The 26,033-nt window shown below is 37.8% G+C and overlaps 1 protein-coding gene across 2 annotated transcripts; it reads left to right on the top strand.

The window, feature by feature from the left end:
- Window positions 1-501: 501 nt before the first annotated feature.
- Window positions 502-26,033, top strand: LOC148853556 (mannosyl-oligosaccharide glucosidase GCS1-like). Of its 2 annotated transcripts, none has more exons than XM_088983555.1 (22): window positions 502-1,111; window positions 1,193-1,266; window positions 1,510-1,761; window positions 2,455-2,629; window positions 4,149-4,235; window positions 4,392-4,460; window positions 4,582-4,678; window positions 5,045-5,127; window positions 13,149-13,256; window positions 13,858-13,979; window positions 14,131-14,238; window positions 14,355-14,428; window positions 18,992-19,117; window positions 19,456-19,523; window positions 23,737-23,886; window positions 23,968-24,018; window positions 24,198-24,254; window positions 24,398-24,550; window positions 24,704-24,795; window positions 24,929-25,038; window positions 25,139-25,202; window positions 25,289-26,033. In XM_088983555.1, exons 1-22 carry the CDS (start codon window positions 812-814, stop codon window positions 25,434-25,436), a joined length of 2,568 nt encoding a protein of 855 aa, XP_088839681.1. In that variant the 5' UTR covers window positions 502-811; the 3' UTR covers window positions 25,437-26,033. The 2 variants fall into 2 exon arrangements, 1 of the variants encoding a protein (XP_088839681.1); XR_016112717.1 differs by having other exon boundaries at window positions 507-1,111; window positions 24,398-24,483.

The raw sequence follows: 26,033 nt of genomic DNA, 5'->3' as shown, positions 1-26,033 counted from the left end.
CTTATATTAATGGACCAAACATTGGTTTAATCTAACCCAATCAATGGGTTTCTAGCCGTTGCCCTTAATATCAATAAAAATAATGTTTTTTTATATAATAACTGAAATAAGATATATCCTTTTGAAAAATATCAAATAAGAGCATTTATCTTCCTCCTCTAGCTTTTTGTTAACGTTTGCCGTTCATAACTTTAAGTCAAGTGACTACCCCTCACCCAGACCAGGACCTTCAATCCATCGACAAAAGCGGAAAGCGAAAGCGTCATGTGTTTCCGATGCTGACTCTGTGACGCAGGCGTCCAAACTTTGTGAAGTCTCTAAAACCATTTGACAAATGTCCTTATTTAATATTTTTCGAAAAAAGATTTCGTGATTATATAAAAATATTATTTTTATGGATATTAAGGACAAGAAGATGCCCTTAACGATAAGAAACCCTAAATTTATTATGGATGGATCAGGTCCAATCCAATTTAATGATATTTTGGACTGGATTGATCCAATCCGTCCCAATTGATTTTGGGACCATTGGATCTTTCGGATCCGTCCCAAACGACCAAAAGTTGCCAGAGATAGATGACCACGACCAGCAGCAGCAGAGTCTAGGTTCTCCCGCGTCTTGTTTGATGTCACTTCGGATCAAGTCGAAGAATATCAACGATTTTACCCTAAATCTAGAAAGCCATATTCAGAAAATTTTGCTGTTCAAGTTGGCGCCATTGGATCTTTCAGTGAATTTTGGTCGCTGGTCAATGCAAGAAGAGCCCTAATCTTCCTGCTCTTGAACAATCTGTGAATAACCGATCCCAGCATGACTGGGAGTAGCAGAAGACCTGCTCGGAGCAGGATAAAATCCTCAGCTGATGCCGATGGCGATAATTTTCTTAGTGATAGAAAGTCGAGCCAGAGAAGTAGAAAGGAGCGACATAGAGATCACAATTTGATTCGCATAATGGACGTTAATTTCAGAAGCCTTCTTATAGTTGGTATTTTGGCGCTGCTTCTGGTTGTCATTTTAGTAACTTATTATCTAATGAAACCCACTGAAGAAGTTCATAAACTCAGAGTTGTTACGCCGTTGCCTGCTCCAAGAATGATGAATCTTACACAGGTCAGGAAATTTCTACTCTTTCAGCACTCGGTATTCCAGGAATTTGGATTTCTAAAGTTTTGGCAGGCATGAACTTTTCAGTTCCAAGGTGAGCACAGGGAGAGCTTGTATTGGGGAACTTACCGGCCACATGTTTATCTTGGAATCCGTGCCAGGTACGGATTCGCCATTCCTTTCTCCATTGCTATATTTTCACTGGATTTCCAGTTCCGTTTAAGTCCTTTTGGACTCTTTCATCTACTTCTTTTTTATTGGATTCGACACTGTTCTCATCATTCACAACCTTGAACAAAATGTACAGTTTTTTTGCGCGCTAAATGCTCTCCATGCATCATTTTGATTTGCTGAAGTCCACGGTCTTTTAGTTGTGTTATACTAATTGGTAGTTCAACATATAGGACACCGCGGTCGTTAATTGCTGGATTGATGTGGATTGGTATAAAGGATGGAAGGTACTCCATGCGTCACGTGTGCCAAGATTCTGATGAACTTAGCACGTATGGATGGACACATCATAATGGACGGGATTATGGACATCAGGTGTTGATTGACCAAGATATGACATTGATGACAAGTTTCGTAAAATCGAAGGGGAATGGCAGTGGCTACGGAGGAGATTGGGCAATTCGAACAGATGTGCAAAACAATAAGTAAAATTTTAACCTGCCATGCTTATCATCGGTTGATTGAATGCACGTAGTATGTTTAGCATAATGTTCAGATATGCCTGATATCCTGTACCACACTGAGTACTCGTGAAGTTAGCTCATCTATTATTATTTTTTTATTGTTAATGAATCATAATAATTTTATAAAGAAAGAAACAAAGAACAACAAGAAATTCCCCTCACAAGGAGAAAGGCTCAGCTCTTAAGACATTCCCTTCCCCAAACAAACTTGAATATACCTGTAAAATTTCTCCAGTTTGATTTCTGGTTGCACCTACCTATTCCAGATTCTCCAGTGCTTCCAATGGAGCAACCGTCAAAGTTAACTATGGTTACAATCCAAGGAAGGAGAGGATCATGATTGATGGATAACCTCTCCGCGCTAACTGAAGATGCAGTGCTCTCCAAGATCTAATAACATGCTCCATTGTGAAATGTTTGAATAGCACACCTATTATTTTGTGAAGGGAATCCAAATTTTCTGTAAATACTGCAATACTATGGTTTAAGCCTCAGATTTTTTGAAGTAAATTTGCTATGGTGGTTATATTAGCAACAGTATGGAACCTGTTGGGTGGTGTATTTTGGACTGACAAGATGAGTTTTAGGAAAACTGCACAGTAGGTTTTCTGCATTATCTTGCATGATTGGTTACCCTTCATGGTTAATTTGCAGATCTGAAGTCGACCAGGAGATGTGGAGGACAGGTCATGTTTTCTTCTATTTGGCTGATGAAGGAGGCAATACTTTAAATATAGGTACAGGGGGTTTAGACATTCACGATGGCTCTCTTCTGGCATTTGGATCACGTGAGGACATTGGAGGTTGGGAACTCCATTTAGTCTCGAAGGTATGTTTTTGAATAACCTTGATAAGTGAATCAGTTATATCTTTCTAGCGTACCTTGGTACTCCATTATTTACAAGTGCCCTTGGACCTCTGAGGGTAGTTTTTCTAATTTGGTCCTTGTCCAGCCTATAAGGGCCTTACTAAGAGAGACCATGTTATGAGAACTTCTTCCTTTGTTATATATTGGTTGATTTATGAGTCTAACCACCATATTCTTGTCAACAAGAGGTACCGAAATAGACTATAGTGGACTAAGTATCTATGTTTTTGGTGCCCAATGTTTGTGGAGTTTAGAGGGCTTCATTTCCCAGATTTTAAGTATGGATAAGAAAATTTTGGTTCTCTTTTGGATGCATATCTTACCTCCTATAAAGCTGATCTTATATAAAGTTAATCTCATACTCTGTCCAGCTATGCTTGTGAATTTCATCAATTACTACTCATAAAAAGAAAAGAATATTAGTGAGTCAATATTTCACATATATTGCTAAATAAGTGAATCTGTTACAAGTGGTCATAAAACAAGCCAAACCATATGGGACCGAATTTTGGGCTACCAAGGAACAAGGTATCCACAGAATAAGCTGGAAAATAAGGGTGTTCATTACCTAACTGACATTCGGTTTATGCATTCTAACAAACCAAACCAAACTGAATTTGTTGTCATAACTGAACTGAATTATTGTTGCCATATATATATATAGGTTATTTCAGTTCGGTTCGGTTGTTTTTTGCCAAACCAAGCAAAAAACCATATAAACCGAACTGAATCTGATTATTCGGTTTGGTAGCCGAATTTGGACACCCCTACAGACAAATAATGAGGATATAGAGATAGATGGTTAAAGACAATGATGGATAAAGTTATTATGAGCACCTCCAAAAGGTGAAAAGAGGAGGGAAAACCAACTAGGATGATTTAATCATGTGCATTGAAGCCTATAAATGTACAATGAGTCATTTAGTTGGAAGTAATGAAAAAACCTTCAGGTCTGTGATTTAACAAAAGATGTGGCCCAGACAGGGTGGAACTGGAGCTCAGCATTTGTCCAGCCTAGGGATGTCAAAAGGTTAGGTTCCGAAGTAGCACTGACCCAAACCCAAAGTCTCCCACATATAGTGCACCTATACTATTTACACAAATGTTTCAATGCTGCAAGGTCAACAGGTTGGGTTAGGCATGGGTTTTCCTCCACCCAAAACCCGTTTAAGGCTGACCCAACTCTAACCCATTAGGGTTAAGTACCCACTGACAGCCCTAGTTCAGCCAACCCAAGTTATTTGGTTAACTAGTTAAGTAATGTTAAGTGTCTAAATGCTTGCACTACTTTTTCATACATACCTTTGGATATATTTCACATAGCATTTTGCAGTGAAGACATATCTAGATTCCATCTTATTGTTGTTCTTGGTTGATTCTTACTCATGTTATTTGGGATACTGAACTTTTTTTATCAATTATTTGGGATGTTGAACTTAATCAAACATTTTAAGTAATTTTCTTTTTCTTTTTTTTACAGGACAATTTGGAAGTTCATTATTCTGGGTTCAGGACTCCTCACATGCACAATTTAACTGAGCTTGTCCAAGAAACCCTTGGAACCTATGTAGTGTCCAACTAGTTCATTTACTTTCTGTAGTAGGCCCATATTGTATCAATGTTTAAAAACCAGATATTCAATTATACAAATCTGCATCTTTGAATTGTTAATGATTAGTAATGAGATTTTTTTTCCTTAATGTTTTTTGTACTTCCTTTCCAGGCAAGAAGGGTGGGCCGTCTGCAGCTACCTGACACATCTGATGATTCCCCAAACATTTTAATCTTTCAGGCATGCGTGAAACATTTGATGTCTCTCCTTTATAACATATAGTTCTTCTTCAATACACTTATCTTTCCATTGTTGTTGCAATTCTTTATGTTTAACCCCTTCTTTTTCATTCTTATTTCAGATTTCTGCGCTTGTTCCTTTCAGAACAGATATTGCTTTTGTATCAGGAACTGATCTGAAGAACTCAAGAGTTGAAGAACGAATCAGCAAGCTTACAGGTGCTACAGCTATGTCAATATTATTATTTATTGTCATGCAATGCACTGATGCAGAAACCCCTGATCCTTGTAGATTAAGTGCATGTATCTATTTTCTTTTTTTTTGACAGATACCGAATATATGTATTTGTTTATTTTATTTGTTCCAATGAAAATGGTAATATTGGTAAAATAAATTCAAAGAAATTTCTATTTTTCTCTTATGGTTTCCCTAGAAGGCTACTCTATTCGGACAATCCTAGAATGCCATAGAAATAATCCACTCTTCATTATCAATAATTTTGTATCTTTGCAGAATTTGGCTTACTGTGATCTTATTTTGTTATTTACTGTAACAAATTCCAAAGAAGTCTCTCTAAATTTCAGGAAATCTACTGACTGGTTTACTCAATGAGAAACAAAATGATTTTGAAGAAAAATACAGAAGGTGCTTTAATATGACAGATAAGGTATCCATCCTTAGCAACTTCTTTTCATTCTGTTAGGTGCTTTTCCTGAAACATGATGCCAAACATTTCAGCCCATAAACCACCCTAAGATAATCTCTCTTTTATTTATTCTTTTGCTAGGAATTAGTAAATGTTGTACTATTCTCTATTTCACCGAACATAATTCTTTATCATATAAACATTTTATGATTTAGTTGTTACATGTCTCTGATTTATAATTTATTTGATATTATTTTAGTAATAGATGATTAACATTGTGTAAGGAAAAAATTAATTTGGCAAAATAACCATGTCTATGTATAATGGATTCGAGAAGATCTAAATTTATGAAAAAACAAAGAAATCAGTAGTGAATTCCTTTTTCCTTTGGAATGAACTTTTTTTGGGATTAATTTCAACAAATATTGAGGAGATTTGAACCATGGACTTGTCAGAAAAAGAAAAAAGAAAATTTGAACCATGGTTAATGCTTATTTATCCAAAGAAGTTGCTTTAGTGTTCCACATGGAAGTGGGTGAAGTCCCTTTGACCCTTTACTTGGGGGTGGGGTCTTCTCTGACTAAAAAAGGAGAAAAAACAACTTTTCACTGTGGCCAAAGATCAGCAAGTTGTGTGGCTGATGCTGTGGCCAAACAAGGGGTAAATTGGACAGTTTTTTGGGAATGTCATTGGACTTGGCAATGTCAACAGTAAAGATAGGCTTAGGTGGTGATGTGGTGTATGCAAGCTTACTTTAAGGGATGCTTGGCATGCTTGTATTTACTCTTTTTTTATCACTCAATAAAAGTTAATTGTTACCAACAAAATACCATGCCCACCTGACTGGCTAAGGACCTATACTGTGGAGAACAAGGCATTGGGTTTGATTGTTAGCACCTTTGAGTTGTTGATCTTTGTAATTCAGTCTATGCCATCTCCACAGCTGCCCTTTTCCTCGATCAGCCACCTACCCGCGCACACTCAATGAGAGGGGAGTCCAATATCTGGTATATCCATAGTGACAAGACTAAAGCAGGCTATGATACTTAGATAATCTGATATGACAACATTTTACCCCATCCTACCTTAACCATCAGCTACAAGGTTCAATTCTATGTGGGATGCATCTAATCTTAACGGTGGTAGAGCCAAAGATCTCAGTTTGTTAAGATAGTGGCATCTGCCTATCCTCCTACTGCACTTAGTTGCATTGGCCAAATCCCTTACAATTGAAAAGGAGAGGGTACTCTGTTGGCAATTTAAGCTCCTATGAGAAGGACTACCACCCAAGTCTTTGTGGAATAGACATCCCCAATTGAAAATCCAAAGCATCCTGGCAACCTTACTCCTTAGTAATTAAGATCTTATCAATTTGAATCAGTCTTAAGTTACCAAGAGAACTACCAGATAGAGAGGTCAAGTTGTCAAATGCTGAATTGCTGATTTCAAATTCAACCATCTCTATAGTTGAAAAACAGTCCTAGAAGTGGGGATTGTGTTTGAAACAAAGGAGACTAGCAAGAGAGATTAGAGAAGAAGAGAGAGCTGCGGCAAGGAGAGTTAGAGGATGAGTGTTTCAAACATAACCTCCCTCTAACTCTCTAATACACTTTTATTAAGTTAATCTTTTAGTAATTACAAGAGAGGTCCTTAGTTGGACAAGAAATTACAAAAAAAGGAACATAAAAGAGTATGGGCCCAGAATAAGGCCCATTACAGAGAAGAACATAGAGATAACATACAGTAACAGCCTATGGGCCATTTGGCCCATCTTCTCTACACTCCCCCTCAAGCTGAGCATAAATGTCAATCATGCCCAGCTTGCCAGTGTCATGATGAAGTCTTGCCTTGGAGATGCCTTTAGTGAGAAAGTCTGCCAATTGGCCTTCAGAGGTAACGAATGGAAGGCACACTTCTCCGGAAGAGACTCTTTCTCGGATAAAATGTCTATCAACTTCAATATGTTTGGTTCGATCATGTTGTACCGGGTTGTGAGCAATGTTGATGGCAGCCTGATTATCACATTACAACATCATGGGTCTGTCATGATCAATCCCAAGTTCTTCCATTAAGGACCTTAGCCACAACAATTCCGAGACCCCATGTGCCATGGCCCTATACTCTGCTTCTGCAGAAGATCTGGCCACAACAGATTGTTTCTTACTCCTCCAAGAGACAACATTACCAGCCACCAGAATGCAATATCCTGAAGTAGATCTTCTGTCATCCATATTTCCAGCCCAATCAGCATCAGTATAGGCTTCAAGTTTCAAGTGGTCATGCTTGGTAAATAGGATTCCTTTCCCTGGAGAGCCTTTCAGATAGCACAAAATCCGTTCTGCTGCTGCCATATGAGTATCTCTAGGAGCATGCATGAATTGGCTAATGCAACTGACAGCATACGCAATGTTTGGTCTAGTCATACACAGGTACAGGAGCTTCCCAAGAAGTCTCTGAAAAACCCCTTTGTCTTCCAACAGAGTTCCATCTGTAGCTGAAAGTTTGTGACTCATATCAATTGGAGTTGCAGTTGGTCTTGCACCCAGTTTTCCAGTTTCAGACAATAAATCAAGAACATATTTCCTTTGGGAAATAAGGATCCCATCCTTGGATCTGGCAACTTCTATGCCAAGGAAGTATCTCAACTCCCCCAGATCCTTAATCTCAAATTCTGTATGGAGGAAAGACTTAAGAGCCAGAATGCCTGAGGCATCATCACCAGTCACTATAATGTCATTAACATACACAATGAGATACACTGCCAAGGATCTACTTCTCTTCACAAACAGAGTATGATCCGACTGTGTCTGAACATAGCTGAATCTAACAAGTGCAGCTCTAAATCTCTCAAACCAGACTCTAGGAGATTGTTTGAGACCATAAAGAAATTTCTTCAATCTGCATACCTTTCCTTGCATATCTTTCCCATACATCCCTGGGGGAAGGCACATGTAGACTTCCTCATGTAAGTCACCATTCAGGAATGCATTCTTTACATCCAACTGATAGAGAGGCCAATCAAAGTGAGCTGCCAGAGATAAAAGAACCCTCGCAGATGTCATCTTGGCAACAGGGGTAAAAGTCTTTAGGTAGTCAATTCCATATGTCTGTGTATACCCTTTTGCAACAAGCCTAGCCTTGTACCTCTCAATAGTTCCATCAGCCCTGTATTTAATGGTGAAAACCCCCTTGCACCCAACCGGATCCTTGCCTTCAGGCAAATCCACCACCTCCCAAGTACCATTTGCATGTAGAGCATCCATTTCGGTTTCCATAGCATCTTTCCATTCTAGAATCCCAAGAGCTTCTGAGACAGACCTAGGAATGGGGTTAGAAGCAACAAAAGAGAGATAGGCAAAGTATGAAGGAGAAAACAGGTCATAAGAAAGGTGTTTGGAAATGCAGTGTGCAGTACATTTCCGCTTCCCTTTCCTAACAGCAATGGGGACATCAAGGTCTGGAAAAGATGATTCTAAAGGAGTTGAAACAGTACCTGTTATCTCATCTGTGATTGGGAATGTATGAGCTTCATCTGTTGTAAGGGAAACCACTTGCTCATTCCTGGATCTCTGTCTTTGATACACTTTGGGATTATGGATAGGGCGAGGGGGTAAAGAAATAGGGCCCCCTGGACAAGAGGTATGAAGTGATTGATCCTCCTTTGACTCATTTGGTGAGGATACAGGTTTGTCAGGAGGCTCAACTAGGACAGGAAGAGGAAGAGCAAAAACTTGTGACAGACTCTCCCCCTGTGGGCAAAGTCCATCCTGAGAGGAACTATAAAAAGGAGAAAGTTCATTAAAGGTAACATCCATAGAGACATGTCGAGTGCCAGTCTTTGGATCAAAACAACAATAACCCTTTTGTGTGGGGGAGTAACCAAGGAAGATACATTTGTGGGCTTTCGGTTCAAACTTGTGTCTTTGCACACTTGGAATGTGAACATAGCAGGTACAACCAAACACACGAAGAGGAATTGGGAAGAGATCCTTGTCTGGATGAAGAAGACTGAAGGGGGATTTAAACCCTAGAACCCTGGAAAGCATACGGTTTATGAGATAGGTAGCAGTAAGTACAACATCACCCCAAAATCTTGTGGGAACATGTGAGGCAAACAAAAGGCTCCTTGCAACTTCAACAATATGTCTATTTTTCCTCTCAGCAACTCCATTTTGTTCAGGGGTTCTAACACAGGAGCTTTGATGAATAACCCCCATGTCCGAAAGATATAAGGATAAAATCTTCTCAAAGTACTCTTTTGCATTGTCAGATCTGAAAACCTTAATTCTGGTACCAAATTGAGTTAGAACAAGCTCATGAAATTGCCTCACAAGTCTTGGGACTTCATCCCGGGATTTCATTAAGTATATCCAGGTGAATCTAGAGAAGTCATCAATGAACAAGATAAAATATCTGTAACCCCCCATAGAGGATAAATGGTATGGCCTCCACACATCATAGTGCACAATATGAAAAAGAAAAGAGGATCTTTTATTGCTCACAGGGTAATTTTTTCTACAATGCTTTGACAGCTGACAAGACTCACAATTGAGACTGGACACACTGACTTCCTTAAATAGTTTTGGAAACATGGCTTAAAGCAGAAAAAGGTAAATGACCCAACCGACAATGACTCAACATAATTTGACTAACAGACTTTGAAAAGGTAGAACCAAAAGCAACATTCTTGGGATGATCACAGCATTGGTCAGGGGTGTCGAGCAAGTATATTCCATTCGCTTCATAGCCACTCCCAATCACCTTCTGAGACTTCAGGTCCTGAAACACACAGTGAGAAGGGAAAAAGGTTACACAACAATTCAATGATTTGGTCAGGCTACTTACAGATGACAAATTGGTATTTAATTTAGGCACATGAAGAGTGGAAGGTAAGAGTAAGGAGTCTGTAGCCTTGACAGTTCCCTTGTCGGAAATAGGGGCAAGAGAACCATCAACTAAGGTGATTTTGTCATGGCCAGGAAGTAAGTCATATGAAACAAATAAAGTAAATGTTGGTCATGTGATCAGAAGCACCTGAGTCTATGATCCAAGGGGTTTTGTGTTTACCTGAGGTGGATGCATGGTTAGCGGAAGCCCTTATACCTGAGTGAGCAAAGGCAATGGTGGCTGAACTTCCAGAAGGGATGGATGATGAAGATGCACCTTCAAGCTGACTTCTTTCCAAACTTCTCATATTCAGCTTTCATGGCTGCCAACTGTGCACTGGTAGATTCAACCTCTGTATCTGTACCTGTGGCTGAATGTGCACTTCCTGTCTTTCTACTATCAATATTCTTCTGGAATCTGATAGGTACAAGATTGGGATGCAACTTCCAACACTTTTCCTTTGAATGTTTCGGTTTCTTACAATATTCACATACCACTTCTTTCCTTCCTGAGCCACTGTGAGCTTCTGTAACCCCTTTGGGTTTAGCTCCCATATTTGCAAAATGATCATTAATACCAACTCCTTGAACCTGCACTTGCCTTCTACTTTCTTCACTACTGACCAGAGTATAGGCTTGTGACAATGAAACATCTTCCTTGGACAAGATGTTTTGCTTTGTAATATCATATTCAGAATTCAGCCCTGTCAAGAACTCAAACACCCTATTCCGTTCAACCAATTTCCTGTATGTTTCAGCATCCTTAAGGGTATCCCAAGTCACGGCCTCAATCAAATCAATCTCTTGCCATATAGATTTTAAGATTGAGAAGTATGCTGCAAGTGACTTCTCCCCCTGCCTTGGATTTTTCACATCACTTCTCAGTTTGTAAGCTCTAGCAACATTCAACTTCTGGGAATAAGTCTCTGCAACACTATCCCAGATCTCTTTAGCCGAATTCATCCATAGATAATGTTGACTGATCTGTGGCTGCATTGAGTTCACAAGCCACCCAATCACAGTGTAGTTTTCTTGTACTCATTTCTCATAAGATGGATCATCCTCTGAAGGAGCTTTCTTGCTCCCAGAAATAAAGCCCCATTTTCCCTTGCTACAAATATGGATTTTCACTGATTGTGACCAAGCTAAGTAATTGGTCCCATCAAGCTTGACTGTAGTTACAACTAGCATATAATCGGTTGGGGTTCCCAACATCTGCCCATATTCAGTAGTATTCTTGTTTTCAAAGTTTGAGAAATCCATCATGCAAAGTTCGGTGATAATTCTTTTTTTTTTTCTGTTTCAGCCTCCAAAAGACACCCAACAACCTCCAAACACAAGATATTTCTGATTCTAACAGTCGATGTCCCAAGAGGAAGGCAAAAGAAATACAGTCCTTGAGAGACCTTCTGTCGAACACTCAGTGTGCAATACTTGACAGCACACTGTTTACTGTTTCATCCCTCATAGTATAGGGTACTGTTTACTGTTTCAGCCTTCAAGAAGGGGCTGGAATGAAGATGAGACTAGTACCTCTTAGTTTAACAGTCTCAGCAACTTCCCAACCCAATAATTAGCCGAATAGGACCTCCAAAAACAACCCAAAGATTTCTGGGTAGGAGCAGTCCAGCAACAGTGGCCGAATGATGTAGTCTCAGTAGCAGTGATTCCAGGGGTATTTCGACTACTTGACAGTCCAGAAAAGAGATAAAAACAACCCAGAAATCTCTGGATTAAGTCAGACCAGAGGATAGCCGAATAGTAGCACTGTTTTCAATGTAACTTCGGCCCCTTTTAACAGTCCAGAACAGTGAAAAATTAACCCAGAAACAATTGAGCAAAGACTTACAGTAAGAGAGTCTCTGGCTTGTACAATAAACCAGGCCGAACACTTGTCCTCTAGGATGACTTTGAAAAACCCTTTTCTCTGATTTTAAATCAGGCAAAACAACTTGTTCTCTGATTCTTCCTAGCCACCGAACCCTTCTCCAAGTGTGTAGAAGCTTGGGAGCCCTCCAATGACCTCCAAGAATCAGGCGGATGATTGTAAACTCTCAGCCCTAGAACCTCCTCATGTAGTTGGCTGGACTAGAACCACATGAGGGACACGCCAAGCAGTGGCCTGCTCTGATACCAAGTTGAAAAACAGTCCTAGAAGTGGGGACTGTGTTTGAAACAAAGGAGACTAGCAAGAGAGATTAGAGAAGAAGAGAGAGCTGCGGCAAGGAGAGTTAGAGGATGAGTGTTTCGAACATAACCTCCCTCTAACTCTCTAATACACTTTTATTAAGTTAATCTTTTAGTAATTACAAGAGAGGTCCTTAGTTGGACAAGAAATTACAAATAAAGGAACATAAAAGAGTATGGGCCCAAAATAAGGCCCATTACAGAGAAGAACATAGAGATAACATACAGTAACAGCCTATGGGCCATTCGGCCCATCTTCTCTACACCTATGAAGAGGATCATGTTCTTGTTGCAGTGGGAATTAACAAGAGGACTATGGAGACAAAAACAGCTTTGAAGAGAAGAAAAGAGATTGTTGTTTCAACCGACGAAGGTCTGAAGTGATTTTGTTTTTGCTTGGTAGGGGATGGAGAGTTTTGGGCTGTCTGTTTGTTAGGTGATCACAGTATTATGAGAGGGGGTCAGGAAGGAGGTCAGACATGGGCAAATTTGGGCTTTAGTGTGTGGTTCGAGAGCTTTGTCTAGGTTGTCAAGTTGTGGAAATTTTGGGGTGGAAGGATTTTTTCTTCTTTTTGGGGTTGATGCCTCCATTGTAATCTCCTTTCTTGCCTCTTTCTATTAAAATTTTTCTTTATTTATCTTAAATACATAAATAAATAAATAAAGAGGATCATGTTCTCTGTCTGCATGAATGTGTATCTGCATTCTTCTCTGTATTGTCAGCAAGTAAGAAGGCTTGTTAAAGTTGCAGGACTTCAAATGGTGAAATTCTGGTTATATTTGTATTGCATGCTACTCTATTTTCTATATTCTTAGCTGCAATTTTTCTCTTCTCTCTCTCTCTCTCTCTCTCTATATATATATATATATATATATATAGAGTTGTATAAAAGCAATGAATCCAGTTTATTATTGAACCATTTTCTACTTTGAATGAATTAATGTAAAGTCATTGTATTGAATGTTCAGGTTGATTCTGAATCAATTATTGTTGGTAGGGCTGCTATTGGAAATCTGTTGGGTGGAATTGGCTACTTCTATGGCCAGTCAAGAATTGCCATTCCAAGAGATTCAAATGTAAGTTGTGAAATTCTGTAATTTCATTTATCATTAAGTTGGAGCTGCATACCACTGTTTACTGCCTAACCTGCCTAACCATATATGTGGAAGCTGCATTTTTTGGAATCCCTTAGAAACAAAACTGCTCCCACTTGTTAGAAACTTTTATTGCCTTATTCCTTGAATAAGGGTCTGACACAGGAAGCTTGATGGTTCAATTTTAGTTATATGTAAAAGAAGTTATTATATGCAGAACTGTCAATTTTCTGAATAAGTGATTATGACTCTGATTTGTAAGTTTAAGTTATTACCTAAAACAGATCTGTTGGAGACATTTAAAATTATTTTGGAACCTAGCCGTCAACTCATTAGTACACGCATATAGCTAGACAAAGGGCTTTTGCCATCTGAATTTCTTCTCTTTTTATCTGGATTAGCTATTATATCATGCAATGGTGGTGGTGTTGCTACTATTAGATTGTTATCCTGATGCATTCTTGCTTCATTGTGTGGTTTAAACCAAACCAAATAGTTGGGATGAGGTTTCGTTGAAGCAACCTCATCTGCTTTGTAATCATCATCTACCTTGATAAATCAGATTGAGTGTTTGCTTTTGCAGATTAAAAATGGTCATAACTTTGTTCCATATTGGCCAGCAGAACTTTATACAGCTGTTCCAAGCAGATCATTCTTCCCAAGGGGGTTCTTATGGGATGAAGGTTTCCATCAGTTAATGATCTGGTTAGTCACCTCCCATTCTCAGAATTTATTGAAATGATGTTTTATTCCTTCATCTTCAAGTGCTTACTTTTTTAGTTTGGGAGTTCTACAGTGACATCATTTATCTCATTGATTTATTTTGTGCACTTATGAGAATTTTTACCTTGGAAAGGCGTTGGGATATCCGAATTTGCTTGGACATCATTGGACATTGGTTAGATCTAATGAATATTGATGGATGGATACCCCGTGAACAAATTTTGGGTGCTGAAGCTCTAAGGTGATTTACATAATCTTGCAATAAGATTTGTATACTGTGTAGTACAATAGAAGGTAAAATCAGACCTTTACTCATCAATGAACTTGACTATGAAGGCTTTTTTGGAATATTTGCAGTAAAGTTCCAGAGGAATTTGTTCTTCAGTATCCCACAAATGGAAATCCACCAACTTTATTTCTGGTTTTGCATGGTAAGCTTGTTCGTCTTTTACTTTCTTTTAGGAAAATCTTTCACTATTTTTCTAGTTTAAAGGATTTAGTATATATTTTTCTGTGATAATTTAAATGGAAAGGAGAATGGTCTTCTCAATCATTGTGGGGGAAGAGGAGATGAAAATTTAAGTTCAGGGAAGCTATTAAGACAATTTTGATGAAGGAAAAGAGAAAGAAAGGCAGTCTGATTTGTCTCACTTTTTCACTTGGATGTGGTCTTGGTTGGAGATTATGCTAACTGGTTCCTGTTATTTAAGCTGAGTTGTTATTAAGCTCCAAATTTTAAATTGGAGTATGACATGCACCACATCCTACCTGGTATATAGTGAATTCCTATTTGCATCTTGTCTAGAAAGTAAAATGTTAGCATCATCTGATGATTTAGATATAAGATGCACTTATCTAGCAATTATTTATTATTTACAGGTTAAAAAAGGACCACAAGAGAATCTGTATGAGAAAATGATAACTTTTTATTGTCACTTGTAAGAAGAACCAGAGGGAGAAAAGAGGAGCTGCCTACCTGGACACTTGTACATGCCTAGAGAACAGGCCTCACATGATATGTACATGAGACAACAATGGTTACTGCATGGAGATACTTACAACATTAATGCTTTTAAATATTTTAGTCTGTTTTAATAAATCATACTATAAAAATCTTTATATGTTAGATTTAATTAAATTTGGCTAGATATGTGTATTGAGAATTGAGAATTGAGAATCATGTATTAAATGGTATACCTGTGCCCATGTTGATTCTAGGATTTTAAGAAACTGTAAGCTGAATCTCTGTTTCTCTTATCCATGCCTGTATGGCATCTGTGTATCTGGGCACCATAGAAGAGAAGGCGTGTTCAAGGTTTTTAATGACATTGGACCCATGGAAAGATATTTGATGCAAGAAAAGGGCAATAGGTTTAAGAGAGGAAGAAAACAGAAGCTTGATGACTGGGACTGAGCCTTTACCTATGGTTTGATGCTGCATAATGAACACGAGAATTCATGAATCTGCTGTCAGAATTAAGTGCTAATGCCACTTCCATTAGTTGAACTGGGGAACTGGTAGGTTTTATAGTTACTAATTTGGTTGGTGGTATGCATAAGCTAATGGTATGGTATTGGTGTCCTGATTGAAGAAGATGCTGTAATCAATTGTCTCCTTCCCCAAGGATTCCAATCATTAATTCTTTAAGGAATAATTGTATTAATCTATCAAAGAAATATGCACATAGGCATGATCTATTTATGAATTTCACCCTTTCAAAAATCTCTTCAAGCAAGTTGCCAAACCAGAAAGTTGTCTTTCTACCTTTCCTTATAGTATGATAAACCAAGCAGCTTTTATCATCAAAGTTTTTTTTGTTCCTTCTGTAATGTGAAAAGCAACAAAGGCAGCAATCTGTTGGGTAATATGGGAAGAGAGAAACAACAGAATCTTCCTGGAAAAAAGTAGAACAGTAGAGGAAGTGATTGGTAATATCAAAGTGAAAGTAGCCCATTGGGTAAAACTCTTGGACTGCTTTCAAGTCTTCTCATTTGAAAATATTCTAAGAACATGGTCCGAAGTAGCACAATCTTCGAGGGTAAGAGATAAAATAAGGCCGGAGTGGAAACCACCTGAAGGCAATAAAGTAAAGCTGAATTTTGATGGGTGTTCATATGGAAATCCAGGCATCTCAGGAATAGGAGGAGTATTAAGAAACCATGACAGGAGGATATTAGGTATGTTCTCAGGGCCGATTGGCAACGGAAACTCGCTGAAGGCTGAGCTACTGGCACTATTACAAGGGTTAAAGCTAGCCAATAACTAGGATGCAGACATGTTGAGGTGGAAGGGGATTCAAAAGTAGTAATTTCATGGGCAACAAATAGCAGCCACACCCCATGGACGTTTAAACATGTGATTAGGGAAGTGGAGAAGATTGCCAAGGAGGTTGAGGCTGAATTTAAATGGGTCCATAGAAGTGCAAATGGGCTAGCTGATGGATTAGAAAAACAAGGGGCATGATACAACAATTACTTTGGGCTACATTGTAATGAGGGATAAATAGAGCGAGGAAAAGGGATCAACAATCCCATCATCAAATTGTATAAAATGTTTATAATCTGAATCTGAATTTTAATAAAACACATATTTACTGATCAAAAACTCTAGCACATAGCAAGACGAAGGAGATTTCATATCACACACTATCTCCTACTAAAACCTTTTGTAACCATCTGATGATCAATTCCTATTGGTCTCTAGAGATAAGCCATGGCCATCTGAACAGCTCCACAAATTGGTGTAACAGACCATGCAAAACCAGAAGTGAGAATTAAAGAGTGAATTGGTTCAAGATTTGAACGGTTAATTAGGAGTACTATGCAACATAGATTTGGAAAATTTTTATGCTTATGACCATGGTAATTGGTCCCATCTCAATTGTCCTTTGCACAAAGTGGATTTTAACATTAAGATGGAGAAATTGAATTATTGTGTGCATTTCTATGGCTTCTTTCTGAATTCTTCCAAATGGATCTATGACTGAGCTTGTCAGGAAATAAAGGGCTATATGTCATCACCTTGCTTCCTGCTTTTTCCATTATAGTGGAAATATCCAAATTAAACTTACTCAATAATCTGAATGAGGGAATCAGGTTCCAGTTTTTGGGTTCAGAGGCAGGTTATACCAGCATCAAGATTTTTTTTTGAGCCCCAAACGTTACTCCCGGTGGAGGGGTGACCACTGAAATTTTTTATTACTAACCATTATCAAAAGGAAATAAGGATATAGGGGAGACATAGCCCGCCTTGCCCAAACCCAAGAACATAAAAGCTCTCACTCAAAAGGCCTGACCACCCAAAAATAAACACAATCAGAAGCAAAACAAACCTGAAAGATCTAATTAAACCAAAGAGTTGGAAGCTGAAGTTGATCCGCAAGAAATTTTATTGAAGACAGGGTGAATATGTAGAATGTACAAAAGGAATAATGATCTCAAGAGAGGAAAACAACAATCACTACCACCACAAATACAAGTTTTAAGAAGGAAAAAGTTTCCTTCTACAAGGAATCTCTCTCACCCCCCCACCTTGATAAGATCATCACCTTGCTAGTTTTCTTCTCACTTGTAGTTTGCAAATGATACCATCGTTATCTATAAATTGATCCTAAATAGTTGGGATACGGCTTTGTTCCATTTACTGCCTTTTTTCATTAGCCACTGATGAACATCCATTCCTGTTTAAGATAAACTTATATCAGAATTCGGTGGGAGAGATGGTGGACTAAAAGTGCTTGCAGGGGCACTGGGATATGAGTTGAGATGATTCTTAGTGCTATTGATCCTATTATGAAGAATGATTTTTGAAGGTTTCTGCATTAATAGACAATTCCTAAGCTCAAGAATATTTTAAAGATTGGATACCCCTGGAAGAAGGTTTTATCAAGCTAAATTTTGATGTGCAGCAGTCTTGGAAATCCAAGGCCAGCTGGCATAGGAGTTTTCAGAAATACTGAAGGACACATTCTTGCTGTATTTTCAGGTCCTGTTGGAGAAAGGGATTCGATGTATGCTGAGTTCCAATAAGTCTTGAAAGGAGTACAAATTGCTAGAGACCTAAACTATGACAGATTGGGAATCGAAAGACTCTAAACTGATAGTAGAGTGGCTGAAGGAACCAGAAACAATGATTTGGAAATATAGGGAATCAATGAAAAGACTTAAATGGTTAATTAGAGACATGGCAATTATCATCCAATGGGAAAGGAGGTCAGCAAATGGGATAGCTGATTTTTTGGCAAAACAGGGGGTGCACAAGGCTGAACTATTTTTGGCTCAATTGTAATTCTGATTCTGTAATGAGGGCCACACCTCATGCCTCTGTTTAGATGCTGTTATTGTAATACCTTTTATTGTCTTTAATAAAAATCATCATTTATTTATAAAAAAAGATATTTTAAAGATTACCGACAAGAAAAGGATGTTTTGAGTTGTCTTCAAAGAAGACTTTTGGTATTCAATCTTAGGAGGGATCCAGGGTATTCCTACTTTTATTGATTTTGTATTTACCTGGGAGTTAGGAATCAGTAATGGATTAGGTGAAATTGATCTGTGTATTATGTTGTATACCTGACAACTCTTTTTTTTTTTTTTTCGGAATGTCATTTTGTCCTTAATGAAACTCACCTTATCAAAAGAAAAATAAATGAATCAATAAGAATAGAATGGATGGAGAGACAGTTACTGACTTGCATGGAGAAGGGATTTTTATAGAATTGGAATGTGGAACAGCACTTAATTCTATCAAATTCTAAGTCTTATACTCGTACAATAGCTATTTGGGTTTGGCTATACAAATGTTTGCTTCACTGTTCCACTATCTAGGGCTATTATCAACTATTAAAAAATGCCATTTTATACACTATCTAACTTCCCTGGGTTTCATTTGCTTATTACTTTTTCCTTTTGTGTCATGTTTGTTTCTGTATTCTGTATATATCATCCTGTTGAAATAACATTTGCCTAATTTTATTTTGAAATTGCTCCTTCAGATCTAGTTCATGGCATAAAACAAAATAAGTTTACTACAACTGAAAGCATTGAGATATCTTCATTCCTGGAAAGGGCTTTTGTTCGCCTTGAAGCATGGTTCCAGTGGTTCAATACTACACAATCAGGTAAGATATCCAATTTCTAATAATGCACATTGCAGTTTTACTTAGTAGTTCTATCCTTCAAGACATCTAGAAGGATATTGATTAGTTAAAACTGGCATATTTATCTTGCTTTAGAAGTAGGGAGCTGCAATAGACTTGTTTGACATTTCTCATGAGAACAAGTTTCTAAATGTGTTACAGAGATTTTTGATTGTGTTAAGAATGAAAAATTTATACTTAAGACATCTTAGTAGGTTATTGTATTAACTTTTTTCTCTATTAAAATTCCAAAAATCTGTTGGTTACAGCTACACTATACTGTATGGTGTATATTTACAGTTCAATATTTCATTTTTTAGGAAAGGATGCTAGCAGTTATTACTGGCATGGAAGAGACAAGGCAACAACTCGTGAACTAAACCCAAAGGTTCAAATTACAACTTTGTGATCACCTGCAGTTATTGATGTTGATTTTTCTAATTTACTTTTACAGGAATGAGATTGTTATTTCTTAATTTCTCTTTCATGTAGTCTTAATGAATTTTAGAAATTGAGAACTCAGCAAGTTCAGATCAAGTTGGCTATAGACACAACTAAGTACTCAGAAATCAAAATGTGCTTTTCAAAGTTCATGTAATATTAGTAAAATTACCTCTAAAAATGATTGATCTAGTTCTAAATCATGTTTCGTGGAAAAAGTGGTTGTATTTTACTACGATTCAAAATCACATGTATGCAAGCATTTCATTAAAAGTTTATAGCTATTTGCTAGTCCACAGAACAAAATTTGACAAAAAGAAGGCAACATGTTTGTGACTGAACATTTACTTCTCATAATCATGTAATTTGGTTTGTGAACAAGTTTACTCTTTTGATCAACCATACTAACCATGCAAGTTCCAGGAACCTACTATCATGGCATAGCTTAAATTTGAAAGAAGCAGAAAGTATTTTGACGAAGGAGTCAATTTTTCCCAGGCAGTGTGCAATCAAAACCAGTCTTTAAAAACCCATCCTGGAGCTTGAACCATTTCCCCTTCTGGGTCAACAGGTCAGCAGTTCAACCATCTCAGTCAACCTATGATGTCATCAACATAAAATTTCAAAAAAAAAAAAAAAAAGAACCCAATAACCCATTGAACAGGTCAACCACATGGGTTGTGGTGATTGACCGAGTAAATGTTTTTTTTTGGTCGAAACAAAGTGGGTTAGAGGTTGAGCCACCTAGTATTGTGACAGGTTCGCTGCTCTGACTGGCTGGATCAATAATGGGTTGAAAACACTGATCAAAACATGTTATGTGGTTCGTAATTCAGTCTTTTCTTGGAGACATCATTTTCCATTTGAATAATTTTCTGAATGTCATGATTTTGGCACAGGAAGCTTATTTCATTTACTATTTAGCAGGAACACTCAACTAAGAGGTGACTTGAGTAAATTACATTGGATATTAAGTGAAAAGTGGCCATCGATGGTAAATATGGAGTCACTGTTTTCAACTCAGATGACCAGGGGAAAATCATGTGAAGCTGTTTGAGAGTTGCAATCGTTTAGTCTATTTGGGACCAATGATATTAAGTGAAAAGCTGTTTTCAACTTGATGGTTGTTCTTTGAGCAATTTGTGTAACTTGGATTATCTGAACGCAATGGCTGTATAGCAGGCTGTGGAACCAATGATAATGACCCACGGCAGTCATAAAATACATGGGGCACACAACCATTCAATCACTCACTGTTGATCCCATGTATTTTATGGCTGGTGGGGGGTGTTATCATTGGTTCCACATTCCACTAAACAGATAATGCATTCAGCTAATCCAATTTCCAATCGGGGCTTTCAGATTCAGGTATTGAAGGGGTGTACAAGAACCATTAGGGTGAGATTCTTAATGTGTATTCTGTCCCAGTCAATTTTGGCAATTATTCTCATAGGATTCTTGGTTTCTTTTGAGGAATTTACAATTGATTTATTCCATGGATATATAATAGTGGACATAGGAGGGGTGCTGACAGGCAGTGGTGATAGATGGGACGGGCAGGGTGCTATTAAGTATCAATTTTGTACTAGAGAGGCTAGATCAGTGGTGGCCAGAGTGAACATTTCATTCTATTGGATTAGGAGGCCTGTCTAGGCTATCTGTCTAGCTGATTTTTTGTCTAAGACTGAGGTAGGAAGAATTGAATTGTCTTGTGTATTCTGGCCCAGTCAATTTTGGCAGTTACTCTCATAGAATTCTTAGTTTCTTTTGGGGAATTTACAATTGATTTATTCCATGGATATATAATAGTGGACATAGGAGGGGTGCTGACAGGCAGTGGTGATAGATGGGACGGGCAGGGTGCTATTAAGTATCAATTTTGTACTAGAGAGGCTAGAATCAGTGGTGGCCAGAGTGAATATTTCATTCTATTGGATTAGGAGGCCTGCCTAGGCTAGCTGTCTAGCTGATTTTTTGGCTAAGACTGAGGTAGGAAGAATTGAATTGTGTTATGGCCCATCTCATCCTTATTTGCATGCATCCCTGGAGTGTATGGTGAGGCTATTTTGGATCTGCCTAGGGTTTCTTTTTCATTTTCCCTTTATTCTTATATATTTTAGTCTGTATTTTTATCTTAATGTGAATAGTGGAATTCTATTGATCTTATTACTGATTTACCAAAAACAAAAGTTGGATAAGAATAGGGAAGGTCTTTTTGTTTGGAAGGAACAATGAATCCTGGTAACTTGTAGGAGTTCTTCCCCTGCTTTGTACATCTTCTCATGTACCTCTTCTTCCTTCAATGAATCCTGGTTAATTTTTCTCAACAAAAGAAAGGAACAGTGAACATGCCACCACCCACTTTAGTCAGGGAACAGTCTCAAGGACATGGTTCAAAGTATCGATATGATATGCCCGATACGGGGTGTATCGTATCGTATCTTTTGAAAAAGATACGGTCCGAAACGCATGTTTCCAGGTGTTTCGGACCCCCAATTTTTTTAATAATAAAAAGCATGCTAAAAGCTTCCCAAAAAAACAAAATGTGAAAAAAAAACTAAAAAAAAATAATGTTTTGGCCGTTTCTAAGTACCGATACGATACGACCGAAATTCGTATCGTATCGATACTTTGAACCTTGCTCAAGGATGGCAAATAATTATAGTTTGATGGTAATCTCATTGGGAACCACAGACCTGCTGAGATAGATAGGTTCTTTCTTAAAGCTGCTGGTTTGGTAACTCCATAGAAGTGGAAGTGAGGTCTACACGTGGGATTATGTACAAAAAGGCAATTTCAGATTTCTTTATTGGAAACAAAGGGTAACTTAAAGAATGCAATTTCCTAGTCCCAAATGGTGGGCAAGTGGCCCTGGGACTAGTTCATCTTTTAAATGCAATAAGAGAAATTATGACTCAGTTGAATGTTCAAGATAGATGGACCCCAAAAGAATTAAATATCAATGCTTACTTTGTTGCCAAAACAGGGGAGTTGAGGGTTTTTTTTAGATAGTAATAACACCTTACGTGGATAGTTTTCCTTTTAGGAATGAGCTGTTTTCTGTATACCATGTGAAAAATCTCTTATGTTCAACCTTTTTTGCCTTATAATATAAAACAGTTGCTCTTTCTCCAAAAAATGAAAAATGAAAAAAGTGATTTCCAATTATGTTTTAGGTCTGATTTCCTTTATTGCACTGGGAGCTTGAGGAGTGTTCCTTAGCTTAGCAACTTTCTTCTTTGGAGAGTGATGCAAGATCGTAGAAAGGATGCAGCAAGGGTCAGTTTTATAGTTAAGGTATTTTAATGATATCATTTCAAACCTAGTGGAGGTTTTTGACATTAAAGGGATTTAGGGCAGCCTGGTTCCTTCTTGGGTGGAAGCATTAAAATGGTTGATGGCCTTGGATAGAATTCTCATGATTGGAGGAGATTCCAGAAGACAATCTCATTTGTGAAAATTGCAAAGAATATGTCAGGCATTTTTTCATTACCTGCAGGATGGTGGACTTTATGAAGGTTTTCCTTGTCTTTTCAGATTACAAGCCTTTTGGCCATTTAATCTAGATTTTTTTTTTCTTTATGTCATGTTGAAGGATCTAAGCAATCTGTTGGAGTACATGGAAAGAGAGGAGCAGAAGATTGTTTGTTGGAAAGAAAAGGAATAGTAACACTTTATGTCCTAATATTGGAATCATGATTTTCGCCTAGGTTTTTGTGCTTCCAGAATTTTCGGAGGTAGACAGATCATCCTTTCGGTTCAAGTTTTTGGGATGCTATCTCACCACCCTATATGGTGTTGGACTTCGCTTTTTTAATGTGTGGTCACCTTGTCAGTTTTAGCAGTATATCTATTATATTTATCAAACCTTTAATGCTAATAAATATTGTTGTTAGATCAGTTTGAAACTGTTGCTGGGGAATTGGATAATCCTTGCATACTTGCATTCTCTCGATTCTTGCCATAGCCTTTGAATTTCTTGACCCTCATATACTTTTTGACAAGATTTAATCCCTAGTACTTCGTTATTATTAAGTTTAGCTAATTAGAACTGTTTTTTTTTTTTTACATAATTTATCTAGTTGTATCAATGATTATACAATAATAGATCAATAAAAAACAAAAGATTATGCAATAATAGTTATTTGTGGCATTGCCAGACACTGACTTCTGGGTTGGATGATTATCCACGTGCATCACACCCAAGTGATGAAGAACGGCACCTGGATCTAAGATGTTGGATGTTTCTTGCAGCAGATTGCATGAATTCCATTGCAGAGATTCTTAAAAGGAAAAATGACCCAACAAAGGTATAACACAAGAAAATATGAATTTATCTTTCATGATTCATCTGTTAGATTTATGGGCCTTGAACTTGAATCGTTTTGCAGGATTACTATGCTACAGCTAAATTGCTCTCAAATTTTGAGATTCTGAATAAGGTACTTAAAAAACTATCATGATTATGCTGTTCAGGTTCAATGCAATGTTCAGATTTTTTCCCTCCCAAAGAATGCATAGGGAGTACTAAATGGCTTTTGAGGGAAACTTAAAGAAATAGAAACTACCCCCAACCGTGTTTTGATTCCTGGTATGTTTAGTACTTTAGCTGCCTTTGCAGATGCACTTCGATGATGCTTATGGGGCTTATTTTGATTTTGGCAATCATACTGAAAAGGTATTGGTTATTGCTTCTTGATTTTGCTAAAATGTATAACAATTGTTTGATTCATTGATTTTGCTAAAATAGGAATATTAAGGTTAAATGCATATTAACTTATCAATGACATTTACCAAATACTACATCCTTAATGATTTTAGGTTCGCTTGAGGTGGCAAGAAACCAAGCAACCAGGTAGCAATTACGCAAGTCGAGAGTTTGTCCGGGAGGTTCTAGAAACACCAAAGTTGAGATTTGTTCCTCATATTGGTTATGTCAATCTCTTTCCCTTTATGATGAGGATCATCCCACCTGTAAGGCTCATGCAAGATTCTCTGGCATCTTGGATGAAAATAAAATATTTCTAAGCTTTCATTTCCTGGTGTATCTGAGTTGTGTTTCTTTGGCCTTTTACTTCCCTTGTTCCTGTCTTGCCAAGGGACTTCACCCTTTGTATTATCATATAGGAATCGTGGATCCTGGGAAAACATCTGGACCTGATTTCAAACAGGAGCACCTTGTGGACAGACTATGGACTACGCTCTCTGTCGAAAACAAGGTGATCTTAACCCCCTTTATTTGTTAAAAAAAAGACAACTAAATAGCTCCTTGTTTATGTCACATTTATCTTTTGAACCTGCTGATCTGAAGCATTGGGAAATCCTGAGTATTATATGCCATGTCTGCCACAGCTCACTGTACATGAAACGCAATACGGAGCATGATCCACCTTATTGGAGAGGCCCCATTTGGATGAACATGAATTACATGATCCTGTCGTCACTCCACCACTATTCTCTAGGTACTTGAAAATAAATAAATAAATACAGCATAGAAAGAAATCATCTTGATTCCAAGGTTTTGAGGTTCTTGGTCATCCATTTTATATTTTGGGACTGCAGAAGACGGGCCACATAGAACCAGAGCTGAGGCCATCTACAAGGAATTACGGGAAACCTTGATTAGGTAAAACTTGCAATTTTTTGTTAAACTTACTCTCAAGGCCTGGAGGTTTGCCCAGTTTAGTGACCATACTTTTCTTTGTCTGGCAGGAACGTCGTCCGTAATTATTTTGAGACAGGGTATTTGTGGGAACAATACGACCAAAAGAACAAGGGGAGGGGGAAAGGTGCACGCCCTTTTACTGGTTGGACTTCGCTTGTTGTTCTGATCATGGCAGAAGTTTTCAGCGAAACCTAAGCCGTTGGCTTGGCTCTAACTTTCAATTTAATTGTGTGGATTTACATCAATCACATTGCTGCCAGGTCGTTAGACGAATGAAAAGTAAAGCAGCAGATGGGCTATATGAATTATGATGTATAAACCTAAAATATAAGGAGATGAGGATTGAACTGTCGGATCAGATGTAGCAAAATAAATCACTAAGTAGGTTTTACTGGTGGTCATGTCCTTGTAGTTTTCTCAAGAAGTGAACCCCATAAGGAGTTTGATACGTGCATGCATGCAGCAGCCGAAGACCCGGTCAAAGTGGATAGCAGCAGAAGATCCGGTCATGTTAGCTCTTAATTGGGATAAGCCTTATCCATTCAGTTTTAATTCTGTTAGAATAGATAAGTCTTCAATTCTGCTCCTAGATAAGTGCATTCTGTTTCCTAGATAAGTGCATTAGATAAGTCTTCAATTTCTGTTCCTAGATAAGTGTATTATGTTTTTTTGTTGATAAGCTCCTAAGATTAAGGGGCAGTAGTTCCTATTTCTACTCCCAGTTTGTAGCACCATAAGGCTATAAATATAGACTGAATGAATGGAGTTGGCATTGGCTTTTCTACAAACAAA

This window comes from Nelumbo lutea, chromosome 4, assembly GCF_056320005.1.
Source record: "Nelumbo lutea isolate HS-2025 chromosome 4, American lotus-T2T, whole genome shotgun sequence".
Taxonomy (NCBI): domain Eukaryota; kingdom Viridiplantae; phylum Streptophyta; class Magnoliopsida; order Proteales; family Nelumbonaceae; genus Nelumbo; species Nelumbo lutea.
Note: the sequence above shows the minus strand (reverse complement) of the source record. Positions and strands in the feature narration are given on the sequence as shown.